At 33.9% G+C, this 24,681-nt stretch overlaps 4 protein-coding genes across 7 annotated transcripts in view; 2 read left to right on the plus strand and 2 right to left on the minus strand.

The window, feature by feature from the left end:
* The window catches only part of LOC119837560 (facilitated trehalose transporter Tret1-2 homolog), a 44,490-nt gene extending 39,583 nt beyond the window's left edge, over nt 1-4,907 (plus strand). For all 3 annotated transcript variants that reach the window (XM_038363181.1, XM_038363180.1, XM_038363179.1), the window contains exon 4: nt 3,619-4,907. In XM_038363181.1, coding sequence (XP_038219109.1) covers nt 3,619-4,835 — 1,217 coding nt within the window. In that variant the 3' untranslated portion in view covers nt 4,836-4,907. The remainder of the gene's footprint in view (nt 1-3,618) is intronic.
* A 274-nt stretch (nt 4,908-5,181) lies between these two features.
* LOC119837604 lies at nt 5,182-13,372 on the minus strand. 2 transcript variants are annotated; one of them, XM_038363257.1, is made up of 5 exons: nt 13,267-13,372; nt 9,893-10,192; nt 9,197-9,359; nt 7,230-7,467; nt 5,182-5,367 (listed from the first exon to the last, which is right to left on the minus strand). In XM_038363257.1, the coding sequence occupies exons 1-5, from the start codon at nt 13,348-13,350 to the stop codon at nt 5,250-5,252; spliced, it is 903 nt and encodes a 300-aa protein (XP_038219185.1). In that variant the 5' UTR covers nt 13,351-13,372; the 3' UTR covers nt 5,182-5,249. The 2 variants fall into 2 exon arrangements, with proteins under 2 accessions (XP_038219185.1, XP_038219184.1); XM_038363256.1 differs by having other exon boundaries at nt 5,182-5,382.
* Nucleotides 13,373-15,137: 1,765 nt separating this feature from the next.
* Nucleotides 15,138-18,998, plus strand: LOC119837703 (facilitated trehalose transporter Tret1-like). Its single transcript, XM_038363433.1, has 4 exons — nt 15,138-15,176; nt 16,059-16,194; nt 17,116-17,261; nt 17,820-18,998. Exons 1-4 carry the CDS (start codon nt 15,138-15,140, stop codon nt 18,996-18,998), a joined length of 1,500 nt encoding a protein of 499 aa, XP_038219361.1.
* Nucleotides 18,999-19,932: 934 nt separating this feature from the next.
* Nucleotides 19,933-24,681, minus strand: part of LOC119837668 (lysine-specific demethylase lid) — a 29,044-nt gene continuing 24,295 nt past the window's right edge. The window contains exons 29-30 of the mRNA XM_038363389.1: nt 24,177-24,314; nt 19,933-23,917 (exon numbers count right to left, since the gene is read on the minus strand). Of these exons, the coding sequence (XP_038219317.1) occupies nt 23,757-23,917; nt 24,177-24,314 (299 nt within the window). The 3' untranslated portion in view covers nt 19,933-23,756. The remainder of the gene's footprint in view (nt 23,918-24,176; nt 24,315-24,681) is intronic.

A 24,681-nucleotide genomic window follows, 5' to 3' on the forward strand; every position in this document is an offset into this window, starting at 1 on the left:
ATTGATCAATTGATATAACATGTCTTTAAATGTGGGAGTCGAGCACGCTTCGGCATAAATTGGGCCAGCTCGGGTGGTACTACCCCAGTACCACACCACACCACACACACCATAGAAAACCAGCGTGAAATAATAGCTTGCTATTGTGTTTCGTACGGTTAGGGGGGGGGCGTTTCCTTTTCCTCGCCCTTCCCATTCCATTACTTCATTCCCGTCGTCAATTATTTCCCTATTCCTTACTCCATAAAAGCGGGCTGCGCACGCGCAGAGCCACCTCTGCGCATGTTCATAGACGGTAGTGATCGCTTACCATCCCACTATGACATGAAAGAAAAAAAAAGGAAGTTAAAATAATCATTATATTATAGGTCGTCCTGCTTGTCCGTCTCTAAATAAATCACATTTCAAAGTTTCCAACACAACAAATGCTAAATTATTATCTTGAGTATAGCTTAAAGGACTAGACTAGCTGATAACTGACATCATAGTCACTTAAGGGCTTTTAATTTAGGTATATTTTCATACAATTTTGCCATTTCAACTATGTGTGTGTGTTTTGTGTTTGTCACCTCAAAACTTTTTAATGAGTGACCCATTTTGATGATTCTTTTCTTGTTTGAAAGCTGTGAATTCCGAGTGGTCCCGATTGAATTTTGTTTGGTTCTCACAATCTGAAGGCATTTTTTTTTTATTATTTTTAATTATGGTATGGTATTTGTTAATTGTAAGCAGAATTCAATTTATTGAAGTAAGAACTAAGAAATATGTGAAGTGTGGTTTTTCCAATTTTTCCCGCAAGAAAATTAATTATTTTTTTTATATTGGCAAAGTTCGCAAGATCTTGACAAAAAAAATTTAAAATAAATATTTATAGCTGCCAACACTGCTTGCTTAGCTTTCTATAAGTCCATTAAACCACAGATAACATAATACCTACAGTACTTATTAAACCGTATCAGACATAAAACATAATATCTAATGCGCCAATAAAAAAAATCAAAATGACATAACGAAGTAGGTAGGATAATAATAATAATATTTATTCAACACAAATGATACAAACATCATTATTGATGTTTTCGTTTGTTTGTCACTTGTACTGCTAGTCAATGAAAAACAATGCTACACGTGTTTCCCTTTTAATTAATTCTCATACAAATGATTGTTTGCGTGGCTTTATCTTGAAATTGTTTGATCTTTTATTAATTGTGTTAATTTATTTCGTCCCTAATATATCTATACTATTAAAATTAAAAAGATACGTAGTATTTTTATTATAATTTACGAATAATCAATTCAAAATTTGTAAATGGATTTCTAATTAAACATATAAAACTAACTCTTGCTTACATTTGATGGTTACATCGCTAGTTATCTATACTAATGTAAAGTTGAAGAGTTTGTTTGTTTTTTTGAATGCACTATTCTCAGGAACTACTGGTCCAATTTGAAAAATTCTTTCAGTGTTAGATAGCCCATTTATTGAGGAAGGCTATTGACTATATTTATGTACCACGGGCGCAGCCGGGGCGAACCGCTAGTCTTAAAATATTGGGTTTTAGGTAAAAATTAATATTCTTATAATATTGCTTCTCCAAAAAAGATTGGATTAGGACGGAGATCGCTCGAATAAATATGAATACAATATAATCGTATAACTTTGACATATATACCACGAGTGAAGCCAGGCTGGATTGCTAGTACGATATAGATCATGCAAATCAAAGACAAATGACAATTTCTTCGATACCTATATTATATTACGATATTATTCAAACAAAAATATCGCACACTGTAAATAAAATACGTATATAATAAAATATATATAGTCTGTAAATACATAATCTATAATCAAAACACTCTTAAGTGGGTATTACAAGGAAGTCTATAATACGCATATTATCTCTAACGCTCTGATTTCTTATCTGTGGCAGAGCTGTGTCATTTTGTGTCTGTATTGACAATTGACTGACATTTGCGGTCATTGCCACTACTCGTGGTGCATATCGTAAGATAAAAGCAAATAAATAAAATAAACTAGGTCGATCTAAATAGACGTGTGATACTTATTGAGTTTTAAAGCGAAAGAAATCACAGCGACATCACAGATAGTAAAGTCCTTGAGAGAAAAAAATATTTATTACACTACAACAAAAATAAATAGATAAAGGGCTGATTTTTCAATGCCTGATTTTGCAATGATTTTTCATGGCGTGCCTTAGGAGAGGCCTGTGTCCAACAGTGGACGGAGAAAGGCTGAAGAGAGAGAGAAAGAGAGATAACCATCCACAATGTGTTCCAGTTGCTCATGTTTTTTACATTTAGAGAGGACCTTTTATTTTATTATGTAATACTTTATTGGATGGATAAGTTTTTCCATTTAAAATTGAAAAATCGACCCCAAAACTTGAGGTTTGATTCGATGTCGCAAACAAACAAAAAAACCTAACCCATTGTGTTACACAAAGGGTAGTGGGTAGGTAAGAATGTAACTGATTTTATAATATAATCACTTCATTTTTTTTAATTTTACATATATTCAATATACGCGGAAGCAAATCAAAAACATTGAGTAATATTAAAACCGATATATCCGTTTTAGAGCTATGACTATAATCGTATAACTAACATGTCTTTGTTACGTGTTTTGAAGCAAAACTACTTTGTCATCGAATGACATATTTATTATTATGAGGACAAAATAACTTGAACTCTGAATCAACACAAAGGGCCTGCTTGTTACCTACAAGATGTACCCGCATTGCATTATGTAAATGTAGATTATATATTTACATAGATAAATAAAAAGTAACGTCATCAAAGGAAATATTGTCTAGTAAACATTATTTTTTCGAATACCGAAGACACAATAGACATAGCGATTGTATAATCTGAGTACTCCCATCAATTAATTCATATTTAATATCATCAGTTCATCATTTAGAATGTTTTTTTCTTTGAACAGTTATATAAAATAGTTCTCACGAAAACTTTATTTCCTAAATATAAGAAATAAAAGTAGATACCTATACATAATATGAATTTAATAATACATTTGAATCTCGTTTAATTTATTTTTCTATTACAGCTTATGCTTTATATAGCTTCTAATAATTCTATGTTTAAATATGTCAAGGGTAATCCCATGAACTGATATTAATTTATATGAGACTAGATTTCCGTCCGCGGCTTTGTCCGCGAATTCAAAGTAAATTTCCATGCAAATGTTTTAGCCGCGGTAATAACTAGCTAATGAAGTGACATTTCAATAGATAGCAAGGATATTATAGAGTGCTCTAGCCTTCGAACTATTCCCAGATACAAAAAAAAAATAAAAAAAAGGAGGGCTGTAGAGCTCGTAATTAAAAAAAAATCTTTAAAACTTTCATTAAATATAAACTTATTTCATTTGACTGTACAATACACACCAGAGTTCTATTCTAGCAATATATTCGAAAAAAATTATAATAATGAAAATTTAAATGGTAACTCAGAAAAGACGCTCCCGCATTCCGTTCCCGTGCGAGTGGCGTACTCAGCACTTTAGTAAGAACACAAGGGCGTAATTCATTTATAATATTGATAAGAATTATACTATTAACCTTTTTTTCTTTACAGCGGCAATGGCTGCGCTACCAATGGCCCCGGGCTGTCTCATTTCTGGCTGGCTTATGGAGAAATTCGGAAGGCGCAACGCACATTTCATAGTCAGCGGCCCTTTCCTTCTTGGCTGGATACTCATCGCGTGCTCTAATAACCTAGCCCTTATGCTGCTAGGAAGATTTTTTACCGGCCTTTGCGTTGGTTTACTAGGACCCCTCGCGCCTGTGTTCATCAGTGAAACCACAGACCCAAAATATAGAGGCATCTTCCTGGCGGGGATATCGCTAGCAATTGCTGTGGGCATTTTCGTATCCCATCTCATTGGTACTTGGGTGCATTGGCAATGGACGGCTTTAATCTGCTGCATATTCCCAGTAATATCAGTAATTTTACTAACCATGGTCCCAGAAAGCCCTACGTGGTTGATTGCCAAGGGGGAAATAGAAGATGGCGTGAAAGCATTCGGATGGTTGAGAGGTTACAGCAAAGAGGCGAAAGCCGAACTGAAAGCGATTTTGGAGAAGAAGAAGGCAGAAGAATGCAAGCCGGTTATGAGTTTGCAGCAGAAAATCATTAGCCTTAAGAGTCCGGAGTTATTAAAACCACTCATGATTATGATTATGTTCTTTGTGACTTGCCAGTTCTCTGGCGTGAACGCTATTGCATTTTACTCAATAGAAATAATCGAAAAAGCAGTGGGTAAGGGAATAGATCATTATTTAGCCATGTTAGTGATCGATACACTCCGGACAGTGATGTCCGTCGTTGCTTGCATCATTTGTAAGAAATATGGACGCAGACCATTGACGATGATAAGCGGAATATTCACAGCGTTATCAATGGTCGGTCTATCAATGTATCTGTATTTCACGGACGGCAAACAAACTAATATGACGTGGCTGCCATTGACGTGTTTGATGGCGTACATTTGCGCGATATCCATTGGTCTAGTACCGATTCCTTGGATGATGTGTGGAGAGTTGTTCCCCACAAAAGTGAGAGGCTTAGGCTCGGGAATCAGTTCTGCGACGACGTTCGTAGCTTTCTTTGTTGTTGTTAAGACTGCTCCGGGCATGATGTCTAATTTCGGTGAAGTTATTACATTCCTCTCGTACGGTCTGATAGCACTATTAGGAACTGGCGTGTTGTACTTTATTTTACCAGAAACAAAAGGCAAAAGCTTACAGGAAATCGAAGATAAGTTCAAGAAACCAAAAGAAAGTATAGCGTAAATATTGTTTAGTTAAAGATGCTCAAAGCGCGATTAATTTAAATATCTGTGATATTATTATGTTTAGACAAATATTAAAAATATTTTATGTTATTCGTCTTTTATTATCTTCCACTCTTCTTTAATTTGAATAAAACACCCCTTGAATTCAATGTGTTTATTAAATTATTACAAAATGGCACAATATTAGTAACACTCGATAAGCATTGTTATTGATAACAATTAAATGCATTCTGGTACAAAAATATAAAAATAAATATGAAGATAATAAGTGAAATATTAAGTCAGAAACAAAAAAATCTGAAAAGTACATTTTTTGTTATTAATGACAAACATTAAAGGTCGTTAACAATAATTTATAACTTTTTACTTTGTTCGAAAAAAAAATTGAATGCAATCGTCGTTATGGTCGTAATTACTTAGATCTAGGCTTCACTAATCTAGATGCTGGCGGAGCGAATTTAGCGAATCCCTGTTGGTCGAACACTGGTAAGAGGTCTCTCACACGCGCCGAAACCGTACCTCCAGTCACCCTAGAAGTATAGACTCTGTGAAAAAAGAACGTTTGGTATTAGGTGAGGGTGCGGTGTGAAAAGCACTATATACGTGTAGGTGAAAAAATTCCAAATACTCTAAACAATTGACTGTTCTGTGACTACGAAGTGTGCAGTATTAAATACGTTATAGATTAAAAACTCTAATCTTAAACGAAACGTAAGTAACTAAGTACAATTGTCTAAAAGCATCTATTATATTTGAACTCTAAAACCAGTTGCAAAACTTTCAATTATGACATTCATGAGTACATGAATAATTCCACTGTTTGTTGATTTATGTAATGAAAAGCCAATGTCAATAATAAGAGATACTGTGCTGAAAATAGATATAAGATAGTACTAGATATTAACACAACGTTTTTAGACAAACAATAGTTTGTGCTGTTCGAGCACGAACTGAAATGAATTCAACTGGAAAATTTCGTAGAAATTTTCGAGAATGTCTTGTTTGTATTATGAATGTTTTTTTGTTTTGTTTATGCGACTACTAGATAGGATAAAGCTTATTTCAAATAATCGCTTTCATAAACAACAGATAAACATAATTATTTCAATTGATAATTATAATTAAATTACAATAATCTATTAAAATTATTAATCAATATAGGAAAATTTTATGTGATATAGTTTTATAGAAGTCAAGATAATAATTATCGATAACATGATTTCAAAGTGATTATATTTTTTTTACTTCCATAAAAAAATGGGCTGTTACAAGATGTCATATCATACAGTTACAAATATGATTATTACATGAAATTCTGTATATCTCATTTTACTCATCATTTGATTTTATCTTAGAAGTTTGGAGGCTTGAGGCATTTATTTTGTTCGTGTAATATCTATGCATATCCAAACTAACATTGACATGAACTAAATGATTAATATTTAAGTGATATTGCAGTGGATAATAAAGGCACAAAGGCCCATAACTTTCTTAATTTATTGAATATTTAAGACAAATAAACATCGTACTAATATTATAAACACGAAAGTTTGTATTGTATGGATGGATATATGAATCTTTATAAATTTCTAAGGAAAATAGCTCATCGTATCTGAAATTTGGTACATACAGATAGTCTGGATTAAAACATAGGCTACTTTTTATCCGGGTAACACGCGAGTAACACCGCAGGTTACATACAGGCTAGTCAGGCTGCACATAATATGAAACTGCATGTTATTTTGTGGATCTGTTACTTGAAATAAATAACAGATTTTACCTCTATATGTAAAGTACAATATAATAAAACAATTCTTTATCATAAATATTTTTAACGTATAATTTGTAAATATACTTTATTAATTCTAATTGCTAAATTTAGGTTAGACTTAGACCATAAAATATACAAGCCGAGCGAGCGAAGCGTGCTGCCGTGCCGTGTCAAGGACAAATTCTACGTATTTCATTCGTTTAGAGCAGGGACTTAGATTAACCTAGTGAAACGTGGTGATAGATGGAAATTTACAATTACCACATAATTGATCGGACTTTTACCACTCGGACTTGGTATTTCTCGAAATTTAATTTCATAGGATTTACAGTATTTAACACTGTTATATATATTGTCTACTACTGTGAAACTATATATGTTAATTACTACAAAAATAAAGCAATAAATATTTCTTTATTTGTTTCAAAAAATAGAACATAAGGTACATATGCTGCATTGAACCCCACATTAGAACCCCCGTGTGTTGTGAGGCTCAATCTCTTTCATCGTATTACATAAAAAATATTTTAACTTTACTTGCCATTTTGAGTATTGAGAGTGTGTGTGTGTGTGCGTATGTGTGTATGTGTTAGTATGAGTGATTACATAATAGAAAGATACCTGCTAGGTTTAATCATTTTAGCTGCCTGCGCCGGAGTGCCAAGCTCGGTAGGGAAGTACGTAGCGCCGTAGAAGTCTAGACCATTCTGCAGAAGGATATTAGCCTCTTCGATATTAGCGAGCGTCACGCGTATCACGCTAGAAGCCTCCTTTGGCACCATGCTGCTCACCAGCTCACCATCTATAGTGGTGATAGCACGCGGTGATGATTTCTCCAAGGGCTTCGGAGTGGATGTACCTGCAATAACTTCAATATTCAATCTTTAATCTATGTGCATAATTATATTTAAGGAAGAACGACGATTTCAACACTAAACGTTTTTAATTTACATCGAGTAACGTCGAGTAACCTTATTAAAACGAGAATCGTCCAACTGCTTGACGTCATTTGCATTATCCATTAAAACCTACCAGTTCTTGAATGGGGTCACTCGAAAAAAAATCCATCCAAAGTATGTATGTATGTACATGATGTAATGAACATAGTCAAATTGAGTGGGTGCTTAATTATAAGTGATACGATAATTAAAAAGGAGAATGAATCCTTCTACTTTGTTAGCTTTTTTTCTAATGAATTTTTACTGTACCTGTAAACTGATGTTTTGTTTATAAATATATTTAAGTTTTAGTTCAAAAATTTATGTAGAAACCACATGATGCAAATATTCATAAATACATTAGATATATCACTAGCGGTCCGCCCCGGCTTCGCCCGTGGTACATATATAGCCTTCCTCAATAATTGGGCTATCTAACACTGAAAGAATTTTTCAAATCAGACCATTAGTGCCTCAGCATTCTGAAATATTTTGTTTTTCGGGTACATAGTCACAAAATAACAAATACTTGGTACCTACACTGATCGACTATTCCTTCCTGTATATCAACTGTAGGTATTTAATTTTTCTTATTCATTTATTCAAAGATAATGATTCTAACTACGGAAACATGAACTCTGATTAACATTTACGTAACTGCTAACATCTGTCGTTGAGATAGATTGGACCTATCTCATTGTAAGAAATCGCGATGTAATTTTCACGATTCTCAAAACGCAACAAAGTCAGCAAATACAAGGAAAATTATACTGAAATCTTTTTTGTGCACTTATCGTTGTCTATATAACGTTGACAATAGAAGGTAGTAATTAATTAAAGACCTTAATTGCCTACTTTCAGCCTGAGCTGACGATGTCGTATACTGAGTGATCCTTCCGTAACTTTATACAATTATTAAAACTCATTGTAATATCTAATAAAGATGGTGAAATCATTAAAATATTGTTCTTTATTACGACACAAAACATTTGTTCAATTTATATTATTTTGCTCGTATCTTTAGTGAATGAACGAAAAGATCTAGAATTGAGAATAAATTGAAGTCTTGGCAAGGTTCTGAGCCACCAATGTTTGGATGAATAAATAAATTTATTTGACTCTTCAAAAGTATAAATAAACAGGAACAATCATTTAGTTAATTTTTTGATATATACTGCCTATGCCAATAACTACATAGTATAAAACAAACACTCCACCGTCTGTGTGTCTATATGCTTAGATCATTAAAATTACGCAACAGATTTCGATAGCGTTTTTTAATAGATAGAGTGATTCAATAGGAAGGTTTATATGTATCACTAGCAAGGATACAGAATTATTTTTAACCCGAAAATCCCACGGGAACGGAAACTGCTCTGCAACAACCTCGAACTGTATGTATTTACAACGCGAACGTAGTCGCGAGCGAAAAGCTAGTGCTTTATAAATGAAGGAATGTAAAAGAAGAGATTTCACGGATCGGTGAATAACGGGGATCCGATTCCGCCTCGTAATCAAATCTTTTTCTTTAAAATTCCTCAATAGTTACCTAGTTTAGAAAACCTGTACAAATCAACACCCATGAAGAGTTTTTACGCCATACCCCCGAAGGGGACATGAGAATTATTTGTCTATATAGCTAATACATACCAGTATTCCCTTCCCTCGGCGATCCAGCACAGTGCAAACGCACCACTTCCACCACAGAAGTGTATTTATAGAGAGCGTGACGGACATCTTCCTCCGGGATCTCATCAGGTATGTCGTATACATAGATGGTGAAGGTCTTTTGTGGCCGGCAAGGTATTGCGATCTGGTGAATGAAAGTGGATATATATTAGAAGGATGTTAGATACCCTTCAAATAATGGAATTGGTTATATTTTGGATAATATTTGGTGGTATATATTAACCAGTGAACATTTATTTTACTGCAGATTTAATGTTATAATACGTAGGTTATATTAGAAAGAAAGAAAGAAAAACATTTTTTACGATGGATGTTGGTAACCTTGGTATTCATTCCATATATCTGGTGAACATTTCTTTTATTGCAGATTTAATATATCTGCGGATTATATATACGGTGGTATTATATAGTACGGTGCAGAACAAGAAGGCTTTAAAGAAATCAACCGTGTTCTTCTGAGACATCTATAAAATGTGTAAATAGAATTAAAAACAATATAAAAATAAATATTCCAACTAATTTATCAGAGTGATCATAGCAATTCAGGATGAAGGGCGAAGAGAAGATATACTTAAGTTCAAATGACATTTTTCATAAGAATCAGTTCAGTTTACAAATCTTTACATTATGAGATCAAATTCATACAAAGTTCATTACCTTTCTGTAAAATCTCGATCCAGTAACCTTGTGGAAGCCCTTTTTAAAGACCATCTGGTAGTCATCCACGCTGGAAAATTTAAACAATATCCCCGTTGCCGTTTTCGTCAAAGAGAAACAGCCTTTGAACTCCATTTTTTCGCAAATTGTCGACGCCTTCTCCATACTGAGGCCATGGGAGGGAGTGAGAAGGAACGCGCCCTTTGTGAGGAAGTGTTCGGAGTCAGATATATCTGACTCGCTCTCTCCGCCCTTCATCATCGTGTGAATCTGCTCCTTCCACATGTATTGGTCTGACATCTGGTGGTGGACAATAATTACTAGGTAATTGAGTATACTTAATATTTAATTTTGATTTAGTCATTACAGTAAGATATATAAATAATACAAATACATTTTTATTACTTATATTAATTATTATATGCCCATAAACTTATGTTGGTAGCTCTTTAAAAATACATATTACCAATTTAAATGTATTTCCGAATATTTACTGTTTCGCAGGAAAACATCAAGATTGATTTAATTTCGTATGTTATGTAATAACATATTTTGAAGTAGACTGATTTTAGTGATTATCAAACAACAATTATATAACATTGTTATCAATAACATAAGTACTAATTTATTCTCTTAATTCACGTGTATGTTTGTATGTAACCGACTCCAACTTTGACCCACTTTATACATAGACTTTCATTCCAACTCTCTATATTTATTTAAGACTGGTGACAATACAATAATTTTAATAGGTTATCTTATCCTGATAAGGATCGCCAGGATTAAATATTTACATACGTATACTCTGTACATAACTAAGTCAAACATTAGAACTGTCAAAGTCGCTTTCGCTGTCCCTATGCATGCTTAAATCTCTAAAACTATGATACGATGAAGTATGATGAAGATTCTGATAGGTTTTTTTAATAGATAGAGTGATTAAAGACGTAGGTTTATATGTATAATAAGATCGACTAAACTACTCCGAATTCAACGCGTGCGAAGCCGCGGGCAAAAGCTAGTATACTATATGACCATTCATTGTAATTTCCAACGTCGAATACCAAGAAAGCATTTTCTTCGAATACCCTTTACCTTATAAAGAATATTAAGCAATTATTTCTTAGAAAATACCAACTGCGACCTCGACATACCCACTTCTATGGATAATCATTCATAAAATTGTTTCTATAGAAAGCATCTAATAAGAATACAATGGTGAATGATCGATACGGTTCATCTGCGCCTGCGCAACATGTCAGTGTACTTAATTAGAGTATTGTCTTTGAAAATTTGTTATACGGATGGATTAGTTTTTTGATGTTTTAATGGTTATATTGCTATGAGTTTTTCTATTTGTCTTGAATTTATTTTGATATATCTCTGTCAAGGCTATGTTACAGATTTGATGAATAAAATTTGTAGTTATTTTTTATGTTAGTTACAGAACTTTAATTTGAACTTGACTGGGTAAACCGATTATGATGATTCTTTTCTATTTTAACACATTTGGTGTGTTCACGATATATGAAATAACAATTAACTATAATTTTAATTAATCCTATTAGGTACCTACACAATAATTTGAATCTGTTGAGTTTAAGTTTATAATACCTACTTACTAGCACACAGACATACATACAGACGGACAGAGTTACTTTCGCATTAATAATATTACTTTTAAAAGCAATTGCATCTATTAAAATTCTTTTTTGAATAATTTGGGCATTACAAATGTCCATAAGTGTTCTATATCCATAATACAGTCTATCATTCTATTTTAATCCAGTCTATTTTGAAGTCAGGCAAACCTGGGAAAAATAGCTATTACGTAAGTAGGTAAAAACTATAACAGATATAGGCTATAGATAGTAGGCGGACAAGATAAATGACAGTTTACTATTTGCCATAAATTGGATACAGATGTCGAATTAAAACACCAAATATGGCTTCATGAATTGTCAGTGTAATTGGTTAATTTTACAATTAAACAAAGACGAGTAATTTCTGAACTCCTTTTAAGTTTTATTGGCAATTATTCGGATTATATACATGCTCTCCTTTTCGTAAGATACTGTGAGAACAGTGTAAATTTTGTACTCAATAAGAGTTTTAACGTTTAAACTAATAAAAACAATTGAATGCTATATAAAACTAAATAATTAATCGATGTTAAGCAACGGTTGAAACGGTCATAAATTGGATGGGTAAAATGTGATGTGCTCTTTAGGTTATTTGTAACTAACCTAACCGCGAGTCCGATATGCTTATTATTTTCCGTTATAAAAGTTTAAGAAGATCCTTGCTATGTCCGTAATAATATTACGTTATATCTGAGATTCTTAATTTACTGAAATATCTTTTATATATTATCATACCGTTGAACGTATAATTTAACTTGATAGTATAATAGAACTACTATTATATTACGTAGTAGTAATAGAATGCGTAGTTTCAGTATAAGTTATTAATAAAAAAACAATATCACACTGATTATGTATATATTTTAGGAATGTCAGATGATGCCTAATACACTTGTATTATCTCATGCTTATGAGAGAAAGTACTTATGATATTTAAGCAATATTTACCGCTAAAAGTTACTGTTGATACTGTCATTATTTTTATCCGCTTTTTTTTATTTTTTGTATATTGAAAAAAAAAACGGAATCGGATAAAATTATCTAATTTTAACCGCGAATTAATTTTGTAACAAAATCTTTTCTGTTTTCACAGCATATATATTTTTACAGTTTGTAATTAAGCACAAAATTACAAAAAAGTATTAAAATCTGTCTGTTTGCCTGTCTACGGTGATACGCTACTACAGTTAAACCACAGCACTGATTTTGATGATATTCTTTGTGAGTGTTAAAAAATAGGGGGGTTGAAGGTTTTCACTATGCGCGGGTGAATACACAAGGCAACTATGAGTTGAACAACGAAGCAGTAAAGTCACCAAGGATTCGATTTATTCTAGACTAGCTGTTCACCCCGGCTTCGCCCGTTGTACACGTATAGTCTATATCACTTAGTGAAGTTATCTTTCTAATGGTGAAAGAATTTTTGAAATTCGTGCAGTGGTTTTTGCGTGAAAACGTTACAAAAGTTTCCTCTTTATAAGATTAGTGTCGATTGTAAGTTTGATTAATCATTAATAGTAAGATTATTTTCGTATATTTTATATTTTTCTTATTTTGTTTTATATAGAAGTAACTAATCCGCAATTTTAAGCGACAAATTGCTTCCCAATGCAAAATGAATGACTCAAAAATATAAAACCAAAAATATTTATATCTTTCCCGACCTAATATAAAAATCGAGTGTTTAATTACTCCATTCGTTAATCGTTATTGATCTTTATAAAAACTCACCGAACCGCGCGGTTTATCCGAATTCTTCACTTTCTCCTCGTCCTGTCTATGTTCTGTGTCAGACGCACCTTCTGCTAAGGACATGGTCTTCAGACTGAGTGGGACAGGCGCCAGCGACTGCTTTTGGTGGACCAGTGACAGCGATGAAGCGTGGCACCGCGCCTTAAAGCTCCGAGAGGCATGGAGTCGCCGCGATCGTGGGTGGAATTTATGGGATTAATTTGCTGGTAATTTATGGGATGCCTAGATGGTTTTGGGAAGTATTTGTTGACTATATTTAGTATGGTCTTTTATTAGTTAATTGTTTGTAGCAGCGTTTCGCGGAATTCATTGATATTACGTAGCAATGCTTAATTGATGTTTTAGTTGGGGATAATATAAATATAGAAGTATGCATAATACTATCAATTTAGTAGTAGGTATAATATTATAGAAAATTTTATGTAATAAGTTAGTATTGAACATAATACCTTTAATATAGATTAATACCTGTCAACAGAAAGTTCCCAATTCAACGTTAAAAATTCAGTTAAAGTAAGCAATCAAACTTTTACAAAGTTTTATCCTGAAATTTTTTTGGATTTTATTCTTCAATCTTGTATATTATGTCATTTAACTACAAAAAAGGGGGAGGTTTTCAACTCGATTGTATTTATTTTGTATTTGTTACCTCTAAACTTTCGACTGTGAACCAATTTTGATGATTGTTTTTTAAACTGATGCCATCCATGTCTTTCCATTTTAATTTTGTTATAGTTCTGACAATTTGAAGAGGGTGTAGATTTTGGTTAAAAGAATTATGTTTATGAAGGCATTTCATTTTTATTCGCATCTTTGGTTCTAACATAAGCTGATGTCTAAATATCTGTCTTTAACTAAGTGAAGCTCTGTTTGCCCCGGGTTTAATCAAAGCGTTTTGATTTCTATTTTGTTTCTTATCAAGATAAGAAGTTTGACGGTCGATTTCTTTTCGCTATTATGCAAGCTCAATTAAAATCATCCCTCATTATTTCTTGACTTCATTTTACATATTATGATTTAATAAAAGAACAATAAATGTATTAATTTTGAAATAATAAAATAAATCGCATACAAAGTTTAATGTAATTGTGTCCGTAAAAAATGGAATCGACTCCATAGTTTTAGAACATATTTTTATTACAGGAAATCTGTAAGAATCATCCATTATCTAACGGGATCATTTATCTAGGAATCGACATGAAACAATATTAAATTGTAGTTTAAATATAGGCCGTTTTTGTGTTAAAGTATATCGACATAGTAGTACCTATAGTTTATGAATTATATCTGTGGTAATGTATAAAAAAAATTAATATTATGACAATATTTTAATTTCGAGTAAAAAATATTTATTCACTCTCTTTTTTATTATTATAATATACATAAGGCCATATCCCGTAGGAATATCGGGTTAAAAAGTTGCCTATATGTTATTCCTATTGTCCAGCTGTCTACGAGCCAAATTTCATTGCAATCGGTTCAGTAGCTTTTGCGTGAAAGAGCAACAAACACACACACATCCTTACAAACTTTAACATTTATAATATCAGTAGGATTATTCAGATCGTTAGTAGTAAGTAGGTTAATTAAACAAGGAGTAACTATCAGATAGCTATATCAGATGCCAATATTAAAAATCACAATTTCGTAAATACACTTTATCTAAATAAAAAGTAATGCAGAGTGCAGCCTATTTTCTAAGATAATACAAGATATCATAAGATTTAAGATAATTTAAGAAACGTCAATAATATTTATCTTAACGCATTTTCGTTTGCGTTTTTGATTCCACTCGAATTTAATCATTTTTATCATTATAAGTCTAGTCAATCTGAGTAGTGCGAGTTGAAATGTGTTATAAAAAATCACGGTCGCCATTTTTAAAACAAGTAAGTACTTATGTATCGATTAAATTAACTCTTTTCTGATAAACGTAGGTACCTCCATATATATAATGTATGTAGTTACCGATTTCGAAATAATTGAGTCTAATTAAAAGATAAATATACAAAGAAATTTAAAAATGTCTCAGGTGTATAAACAGTTCTCTTTTTTTAAAGTGTACAATACAACAGTGCCATAATTGAGATAATTTTAACCATTTTAATCTGAATAGGTACATACTTATAATAAATTTGTATGTTTTTCTGTCAGTATTTGACAGATATTGACGCTTTTGCAATAAATTACTAATCATTAAGCGCAGAAAAAGCTAGTTAGCTACAATAAATTATCCAATTGTCTTTTAAAATTTGTTAAAGCTTGTTACACTGAATCGAAAATAAGTACTTACCTCCCTACTTAAATAACTATCTATCTACCTAACTACCTTAGTATCGGAGTAGTAATGAGTGACTAGCTCTACCTCTAGTACCTACTCACTTAGACCAATAATATTTTGGTAGAATTAATTTTTCAATTTATCTGCACATTATCCACATCACAACTGCTCGAAACGGCGAAGAACCAAGGATATCCAAAAATCGAAAGTTCGACGACCGCACTAGGCTACTAGGCGTGGTGGATTATGGCCTGAACTCTTAAACGAGGCCTCATGTGTCCCTGCAGTGGGAACATATTACACGGACTAATGATGATAATGACGCAGCATATTCTATGTAAATGGAGCTTTCCTAACTTTGTCTAACTTAATAGTCAAATTTAATAAGTATTGACACAAATAACAAGCTTTCAATGAATAAATGTTTTTCTATCGCTTCAGTAAAGTGGTAAAATTGAGGAAATATTTCAGTACTTTTTATAATTTTCAGTGTTTTGTAACAGCCGCTATATGTTTCAACATTATGGGGCAAGGTGCGGCCTTCGGCTACCCCGCTGTTTTGCTCCCCGCGCTAAAATCAGATGAATCTCCGATACCGTTGAGTAAGCTGGAAGAATCTTGGGTTGGTAAGTTTAAACCTATTTATAAGAAAAACAGTCATTTTAATTTTCTTTTTATATAGCATTGAAATGCTTTATAATAAGAAGAATTTTGCTGAATAGAAAAACGCCTCGTGAACTTTCTTTCTCTTTTTATTTCTCAGTATTAGTAAAATTCATGAAGCAATAAGTACCAATTGTAGAGAGCAAATTGTATAATGCTTATAAGTATTCTAAGACATTTCGAACTATTTCCTTCGTAAAAGATTACAATTGATTTGCACTATATTGTGACTATTATATTAACATGATATCAAAATAAAACACGCACAGATCATAAAACACACAAATAATATTCTGTCACTAGCTGCACCCGGCAAACGCTGTTCTGCCTTACTCTTATCATTTAGGGGTATGAAAAATAGATGTTGGCCGATTCTCATAGATACCGGATAAGCACAAAAAATTTCATCATAATCGGTCAAGCCGTTTCGAAAGAGTATGGCAACGAAAACTGTAACACGAGAATTTTATATATTAAGATATCATTAAAAAAATGGTTGCCTGTAAAGTCGGTTTTACGGGCGAAGATTTTACTTGACAACGTCTTTTTCTCGGTAGAATATTTATTGATATGAATATTATTAAATTGCACAATAGGAACAAGGAATTGAATGAAAATAAGAATTGCACAAATTTTAACTATAGAAAATATATTTTGTTTACTAAAAAGACAGAGACAGAGACACAAGCACGCGCCGATTCAATGCGCCTAATTCTCTAGTGCTGCGCGCGCGGCGGACCGATCATAGTTCGGTGACTCATCGTAACGTTACCGGGCGTTACACTTTTTCATAAGTGCCTCCGAGCCGCAACCTAATTTAAGACGTTGTCACGTCAAAAATTCGACATGTATGTATATGTACATTCCATTTGAAATAATTTCAGCTGGCATGTTACCATTGGCCATGATCCTAGGGTTCCTTTTGACTCCACCCCTTATGGACAAACTGGGGCGGAGAGCTACACACATCATACTGACGGTTCCCGCGCTGGCTGGCTGGTTCCTAGTCGTCTTGGCGTCGAATGTTACCGTAAGATTAATTTAATTTATCTAGTCAGTTAATAAACGCATTGTTTTTACTATTATGCATACTATACGTTAATATTTCGATCGACATCATTTGCTATGATTAAACACAACTTAACTACGCGCGATTCCGCTAAGAATAGGAAAATCAATGACCGTTATGTGTCAATTTATTTTTTCTTATTTTTTTATGTCATAGCGGGCAAGTGAGCTGGTGGTTCGCCTGATGGTAAGCGATCACCGCCGTCCATATACATACGCAGGCTCAGACCTCTGCGAATGCGCTGCCCGCTTTAAGGGGTAAGGGATAAGGAAAGGACGAAAGAAGGAGAGAAGGAATGGACCGGAAAGGGAAAGGAAAAGAAAATAAGCCTCCGGCTTCCCCCCCCTAACCGTATAGAATATAATAGCATGCTATTGTTATATATAGGGGTCTCCGTGTAGGCGTGGTTCTTATTCGATGCGAGCTGGGCCAATTCGTGTCGAAACAAGATCGACTCTTGTCAAATCAACAATTAGCTCAATTATAAGCAATCAATTACAGTAGATGCCTTCTTTTCAGGTAATAATTATAGCGAGGACTTTACAAGGCGTTTCAGTGGGTATTCTTACCAGCCTCCGATCCGCTCTCATTGGAGAATACACGAGTCCTAAAAATAGAGGTGCATTCCTCACTACCGTGTCTTTGTCACAAGCCTTTGGAATTTTCTTTGTCCACCTTGTTGGGTCGGTATTGAGCTGGCAGCAAACAGCTCTGGTATGCGTATTTCTTCCATATATAAGCCTATTAATGATTATGTATACCCCTGAATCACCCAGCTGGCTGATAACTCAAGGTCGATTTGATGAATGCCGTAAAGTCTTCCACTGGCTTAGAGGAGAGGAAGAAGACGATGAACTAGAAGCTATGATCCAAGCCAGAATTGCGTTTGAGAAATTTAAAACAGGGACTACACAAAACAAAAACAGATTCACGGCTCTATTTGAAACGATACGAAAAAAGGAATTCTATAAACCCACAATTCTAATGTTCCACGCTAATGTCATACAACAATTCTCTGGCGGGCCAACGATGGCGGCGTTTTCCACTGTTATAATTAGCAATTTGATGGGCCCGAAAGCGGATATAGCTTTTTGGATGGTATTTTTAGATACCCAAAGAATAACTTGCAATTTAATTGCCGTGTATATTATAAACAACGTTAAAAGACGGACAATGATGTTCAGCACAGTTGGTTTGTGCATTGTGAGTCACGTCGCTATATCTATGTATGTTCTATGCAGACTAAACGGCTGGAGCTATGATGCAATTTGGTTACCAGCCCTCTTGATTAACTTACAATACCTAAGTGTAGCGATCGGTACAGTTCCCCTACCAAATATTATAGCCGGGGAAGTATTTCCTTTGGAACATAGGAGTGTGTGCGGTACGATAAGTTTGACATCTGGTGGGGTCTTTACATTCCTTGTGCTCAAAACGTTCCCAGAATTAATGGACAGAGTAGGTTTACAGGGCACATATCTCTTGTACGCTGTTATCATGAGTCTTAACCTTATAGTCGTGTGGGTGCTGTTGCCAGAGACAAAGGGGAAAACGCTGCAGGAAATTGAAGACGAATTGCGTGGAAAACCTCTGAAATATGACGAGATTGAAGCGAGACTGTCAATCCAAACCGATCCAGTGGAAACATATAAACGAAGAGTGTCAGAAGGACGTTGTAGCAGTACTCCCACAATATAAGAACTTGAAATTAAACTACCTTTGTTTAAATTACAAAAATAACGTCACGGAACACTAATTCCCTTGTCCCTATAAATGTGAATTGGCTATATAAAGCGAGGTCCATTTAAAAGGTGAAGTGATTGATGGAAATGGAATCTGTTATAATATTAAACGCTCAGGCTTCGTAACCTTATCTGGGAGACTTGTAGACAATGCGGACAGCGCTTATAGAATAGCCGAAAAGTTATATGCAGGAAAAATAAAGAAATATCGCAAAAAATGGCAATTCGAAATTTGACGTTCGCACGTGACGCACGTTCACGATATTATAGTAACGAAAATATCACACGGCAGCTAAACTGTTAAAAAACATTACTTTTGAAATAACGAAAACTATGGATAAAACTATGGATAACTATGGATAACTTTCTGTGTGGAATGGATAGGAAATACGAAATAAGGCAAAAATTAACTATAGAGTCGAATCTATGCGCAGACAAATGCCTTGGACGTGGATCGTGTTTCACAATTAGATATGAAATATTCTACCCTCACTATGCATTTTAAGAATCACAGAAATCATTGTATAGTATATTTAGTATGAAACAATATATTTATTTATCTATCATAGTTGTTAGTACCAAGAGCAGCAATCAAGATGTAAACTCCAAGATTAACTCAGTTCGATACGTTGTGAATCGTAACAGGTACTGGGTGGATTTTTACACGTTACAGGAATTGTACTCCCACAGATGGATCTTTCTCTTTATTGTTTGCGCATCGGCTTAGTCCAAGTTCTACTCCTACATCTAGAAGGTGTTACCACCATCCAACGTTGAAGAATAAGTTAAGAATAAATTATAAACAGTTGATTGTAAATATGTACAATAAATCAGTTAATCCTTCGAGCCCGCCTTTAAATAACGCTTCTGAAGGAAATAAAACACACAAATATTTAATAATTTTCTATATTATTTGGTACACAATAACCGTCGAAGTATCCAACCATACTCAGTGAAATGGGCCAATTATAATCATTTCTAACATCTTACCATTTACTAAATCACTTATAGACATATGATACACGCCCCTCACCGTATAGTTGCACACTCGACACTTAACTTCTGTAGTTCTGTACAACGCCATTCGCACCCTAATATAACGTTTAACATCAGATCAGAAAGTTTTACAATTTGTTAATAACGTGCATAGCATAAAGTTCACATTCGCTTGATATTTATAGATACATATAAATAATTAGGAACAAAACTACAAGTGTACAAAGTATACAAATTATTTTCATAATATAAATCCGTCTAGACAATTTGTGAAATGAATATAGATACATCTCTGCGATGCGATACGGACATAAAATAAACGCGTATTTAAAGAAATACTTATATACATGCATTTTGCACGATCATCCACAGTCAGTCAATAATAATATCAGAATGAAAACAACGCAACTTTACGCTATGCTTTTTGAGAAAAGCATTATCGTTACGAAGTATAATAAGGCCCAGTTTGATCACAATATCCTTTACAGTTTTAGACCAATAACATCGACAGCCGCCCTGACCCCCTTTATGATATGCCACATTTTGAAATTGCATCAAACTTTGTCCTCTCACACGTTCGTAAAACAAAGGAGAAACAAATTCCCCACGATTCCACGAAGCACGACAACAAGGCGTATATTTAAAAACAACCGAAACCTAAATTGTGTAAGGTAATCTAGTCACAGTCCAAAACATCAACTAACGGGCTAGTAAAATAATTTAAAGTCACAGCTTATTTCATATGAAGCATTTAAGTAAAATAAATCTAAAAAGCCTTACAAATAATACATTTCATCACGACGTATGACGACTTCAAGAACAGACAATTTCATCGTTTTTATACATGTTCAACAATATGACAAAGTCTCGGCGTACACTCGATAAAAAAAAATAACAATAATTGTCCACTTATTACCGATGATTATTCACCATGAAGATGGACAATGATCACACACTCAAATTCACAAGTCCAATTCTAAAATACACATAAAAAATTTGCATCTAACGTTTGAAAAATATTTACAATTTTCATTAACTTCACGAAGGTTTCACTAGAAGCGTTTTCAATTGATTATTATTTATTTGTTTTTTTTTACAAAATTTTGAACACTTTCAATAATTTGGCTCCGACGACCACCTCAAGTCCAATGTCTTTAATCCTAAACGTTTGGACGAATTTGTACAATTTTATCAGTAAAATCACGTCCGCTAAAGCCAATACCGAACTTTATTACTTGACAATAAAGTTCATTTTTCCGCGCAATATTTGAAAACGCTTATAACGTTTTTCATCTCAAAAACGACTATTTAAGGGTGAGTTCAGACTGTACGTATACGCAATATTTTTTTTATTATAAATTGATTCGCATTTGCGTAAAAAATACCCAATTAGAAAATTCCCACTGTTCCAAACCCACCCTTAGTACGACACAAAATTTAAAAAACGTTACTTATTTTTGAGACAATACGAGTGGATTTCATAGAGCATAGAGATCAAAGTGTTGTCTATTGAATCTCTCTATGGGACACGGCTACTAACATCAATGTAACGAATAAAAGCTTTAACGACTAAACACCAATATAGATAAAAGTTGATTAATTTAATTGATTATTTTATTAACTATCAAAAAATGTCTATTTTATGATCATTTCTGTAAAATTATTCTACAGACATCAAATATGCATGCGTTTAAAAAATAAGGAAAAATTTGGTCGCGAAAATATAAATAATTTCATTATATCCCTGTTTAATGTTGAAAAAAATCTGTATTTTCAAATGACACGGAACGAATAGACAATAGAATAATGAATTAAAATCGTGCTATCTCGCTCGTTAAAGCGTAGCATTCTCACTCACTCATATGTGAAACCAAAATAAGTGCGAGTGGGATATGGTAATACAATTCCATTCTTAATGGACTACTGCGTTTATACAATATTTGAACATTTAGGCGTTGCAAAGTGGGTATTTCAACGAAATTGATGATATATTAAGTATAAAAAAATGTGAATTCATTAGAAGTAAATAACGATAAAAATGTGGATTGGCTGTGACAGAGTGATATATTTTCACAGTGATAAATACTTTCTTAAAACGTGAGTTAAATTGATGACTGCGGGTTATTAATTCGTTGTTACATATATATTCTAGATATATCTCTCCGGGCACGAAACGGTACGAAAAAAAATATAACAGATTACGAATAAAAATCGAAATTACTCTTTTCCGTAGACAACAGAGCAAAGCTGATTAATGTAAAATCTCCGGACTCTCGTCCTAGACTCGTGAATAACCAATAAATACTAGACGATTAATGTTTGATACATGTTTTTGATGAAATACATAAACGTTAAAAACTCATTGAAAACCGTATGCCGCGCTCGAAACGACTAAGTAACATAAGCATTAAACAATACTCACTTGATATAAAACTAATAAACGACCAAAAAATTTGTGCTCACATTCAGGCGAATGCTACATCGCAAATCAACGACAGCGAATCGTTTTAAAAAAAACAATGCAGAATCAATTCGTTTATTTGTTCATGATCAACACTAACGCATACTTAAATTAAAAATATATTTAAAAAATACATTTATATTATTATCTTTACACATGCTGGGTGAACTCTATCGAACACACAAAAAAATAAATTTACAATAAAAATGTGATGCGTTCATGTGTTCGTTAGAATTAATAATCACAGTGTTAAGTCCTTACGCATATTCCTGTTTTCTGCCGTGAGAACAGACAGCCGAGCTATTCGGACATCGCATATAATGCTATCCCTTTCACTCGCCCAAAACTTCCCTACACTAGAGCGAGATAAAAGACTTCAGCTTGTAAACCACACCTCCAACAGTAGGTCGTGTATCTCGCTCTTTTTAAGGGATTTTGTAAGCGAAAGAAAGTGATAGATTTATTGAAAATGCGATTAGAAAAATAGGTGTATGTCTCTATTTAAACTTTGAATAAATGTAATACATTGAACTCACAATTTGTCACAATATAATATTACGATGCATAATATCGATAATCGGTTTCATATTTTATTCAGATGTATGTCTTAAATTCATTAGCATATTAACTCAGCCCTACAAAAGGGCGTATTTTTAAGATTTCGAAAGCAAAGGTTTGCACAAGAAATTGTACATTTTTCTATAAAGATGAGAATCTAGGCCGTGTGTGGTATGGTGTTGTTAGACACAATATTTTTAACGTAGTTAAAAATTTATCAATGAATATTCTAGAAAATTCCAGTAGAAAATTTATTGGTCTTTGATCGATTGCTTATCAGCGAAATTTTCTTACAAGTTCAGTATTAAAAATACTCGGATTTCGGATATCTGTATTGTTTTATGAAACATTAATGTGGGTTCCCGATATATTTTAATTAAGTAGAGATATATGTCTTAGTAATAAACCTCAAATTGATTGTATCCGGATTGTTTACTATCCAGATGATTGTCAATATTTGTGAAATATCATACTCATATTATAGTAATTTGCGTATCTGCGCATGCGCAACTCTCAAAATACATGAAGTCACGTGGACATTCAGTGCCGCTCACTGAGATCAAGATCAGGACGTATTATGCGCGCGTCGCACCGAATGCTCTGGAACATTTTCGAATATGGAGGTGGCGGTGTGACGTCACCGCGCATGCGCTGTACGACTCAAGAACGTCACACGTTGTGGTGTCGCGTGCTGCGCGCTCAGTGCCGCTCCGGCTGCCGTTCGGCGCGGTCGCCGCGCTGCGCGCACGAGCCGCACACGTAGTCGTCGTCCTCCCGCAGGGCGCCCCTGCTTAGCCCCACGCAGTGCATGTGGAACCATTGGTCGCATCCGCCGTCGCACTGCACCCAATCTACTTTACCTGTTGAAAACACTAAACCTCAGTAAAACATTTCAGAAATGTGGCAAATACTAACAATTAGCAACTTTTTGAAAAGAATAATGACGGGTATATTCAATATTTAATTTTGATGCAGTCTCTAATGCGCCGCACACACACTTTAAAAAAAAGTATTATGCGTAATTACAACAAAAGTACACTATACTATAGTCTAGGCTATTCAGGGAGATTTCATTAGCCGATTTCTGCTATTACGATATAAATGGATGTGATTACATACCAGTGGGCCTGAGGCAGTCGGCGGCCGCGCAATCCTCCTCATCATCAGCCGACGAGGGTGACGACGTGCTGCTGCGCCGCGACGCCGCCTCCGCCCGCCCCCGGCTGTTGCCCGCGCTCGACCCACCGCGCGCTTGACCTGATAGTAATCAATTATGCGTTATTTTATATTTTACCTGATATAATTATCGATAATAAGTCTAATATCAAGTGCACAATTGGAACTAAAAATGAACACATGCTAAATGTCTCTACCAATAAATATAAACACAATCGTAGCTCTCAATATTGTTATTTAACGACAGAGGAAGGACGCATGCAATGTTTTACACTGAAATTTCAATATATTAATTACTATTATTACTATAAAAAAATATTTTTAAAGCTCCTTACCAACTAGGTAACAAATGTTTCTAAGCAAATCTCAATTACACGTACTTAAAAACCTATCCAATGTCACATCCCCCCCCATCTCACCTAATCTCGTGTGCCGCGGATGCTTGCCG

This window comes from Zerene cesonia, chromosome 28 (genome assembly GCF_012273895.1).
Source record: "Zerene cesonia ecotype Mississippi chromosome 28, Zerene_cesonia_1.1, whole genome shotgun sequence".
NCBI classification, from domain to species: Eukaryota; Metazoa; Arthropoda; class Insecta; order Lepidoptera; family Pieridae; genus Zerene; species Zerene cesonia.

Bases quoted from the DNA above. Each gene is read 5' to 3' on its own strand.
- LOC119837703 (XM_038363433.1), top strand. From the start codon at position 15,138: ATGTGTTATAAAAAATCACGGTCGCCATTTTTAAAACAA. The intron at 15,177-16,058 runs GTAAGTACTTAT...TATAATTTTCAG, and splicing joins GGTCGCCATTTTTAAAACAA to TGTTTTGTAACAGCCGCTAT. The intron at 17,262-17,819 runs GTAAGATTAATT...CCTTCTTTTCAG, and splicing joins TCTTGGCGTCGAATGTTACC to GTAATAATTATAGCGAGGAC.
- LOC119837604 (XM_038363256.1), bottom strand. From the start codon at position 13,350: ATGTCCTTAGCAGAAGGTGCGTCTGACACAGAACATAGACAGGACGAG. The intron at 9,360-9,892 runs GTAATGAACTTT...TTCATTCACCAG, and splicing joins GATCGAGATTTTACAGAAAG to ATCGCAATACCTTGCCGGCC. The intron at 7,468-9,196 runs GTATGTATTAGC...AAGTTATTGCAG, and splicing joins GCCGAGGGAAGGGAATACTG to GTACATCCACTCCGAAGCCC.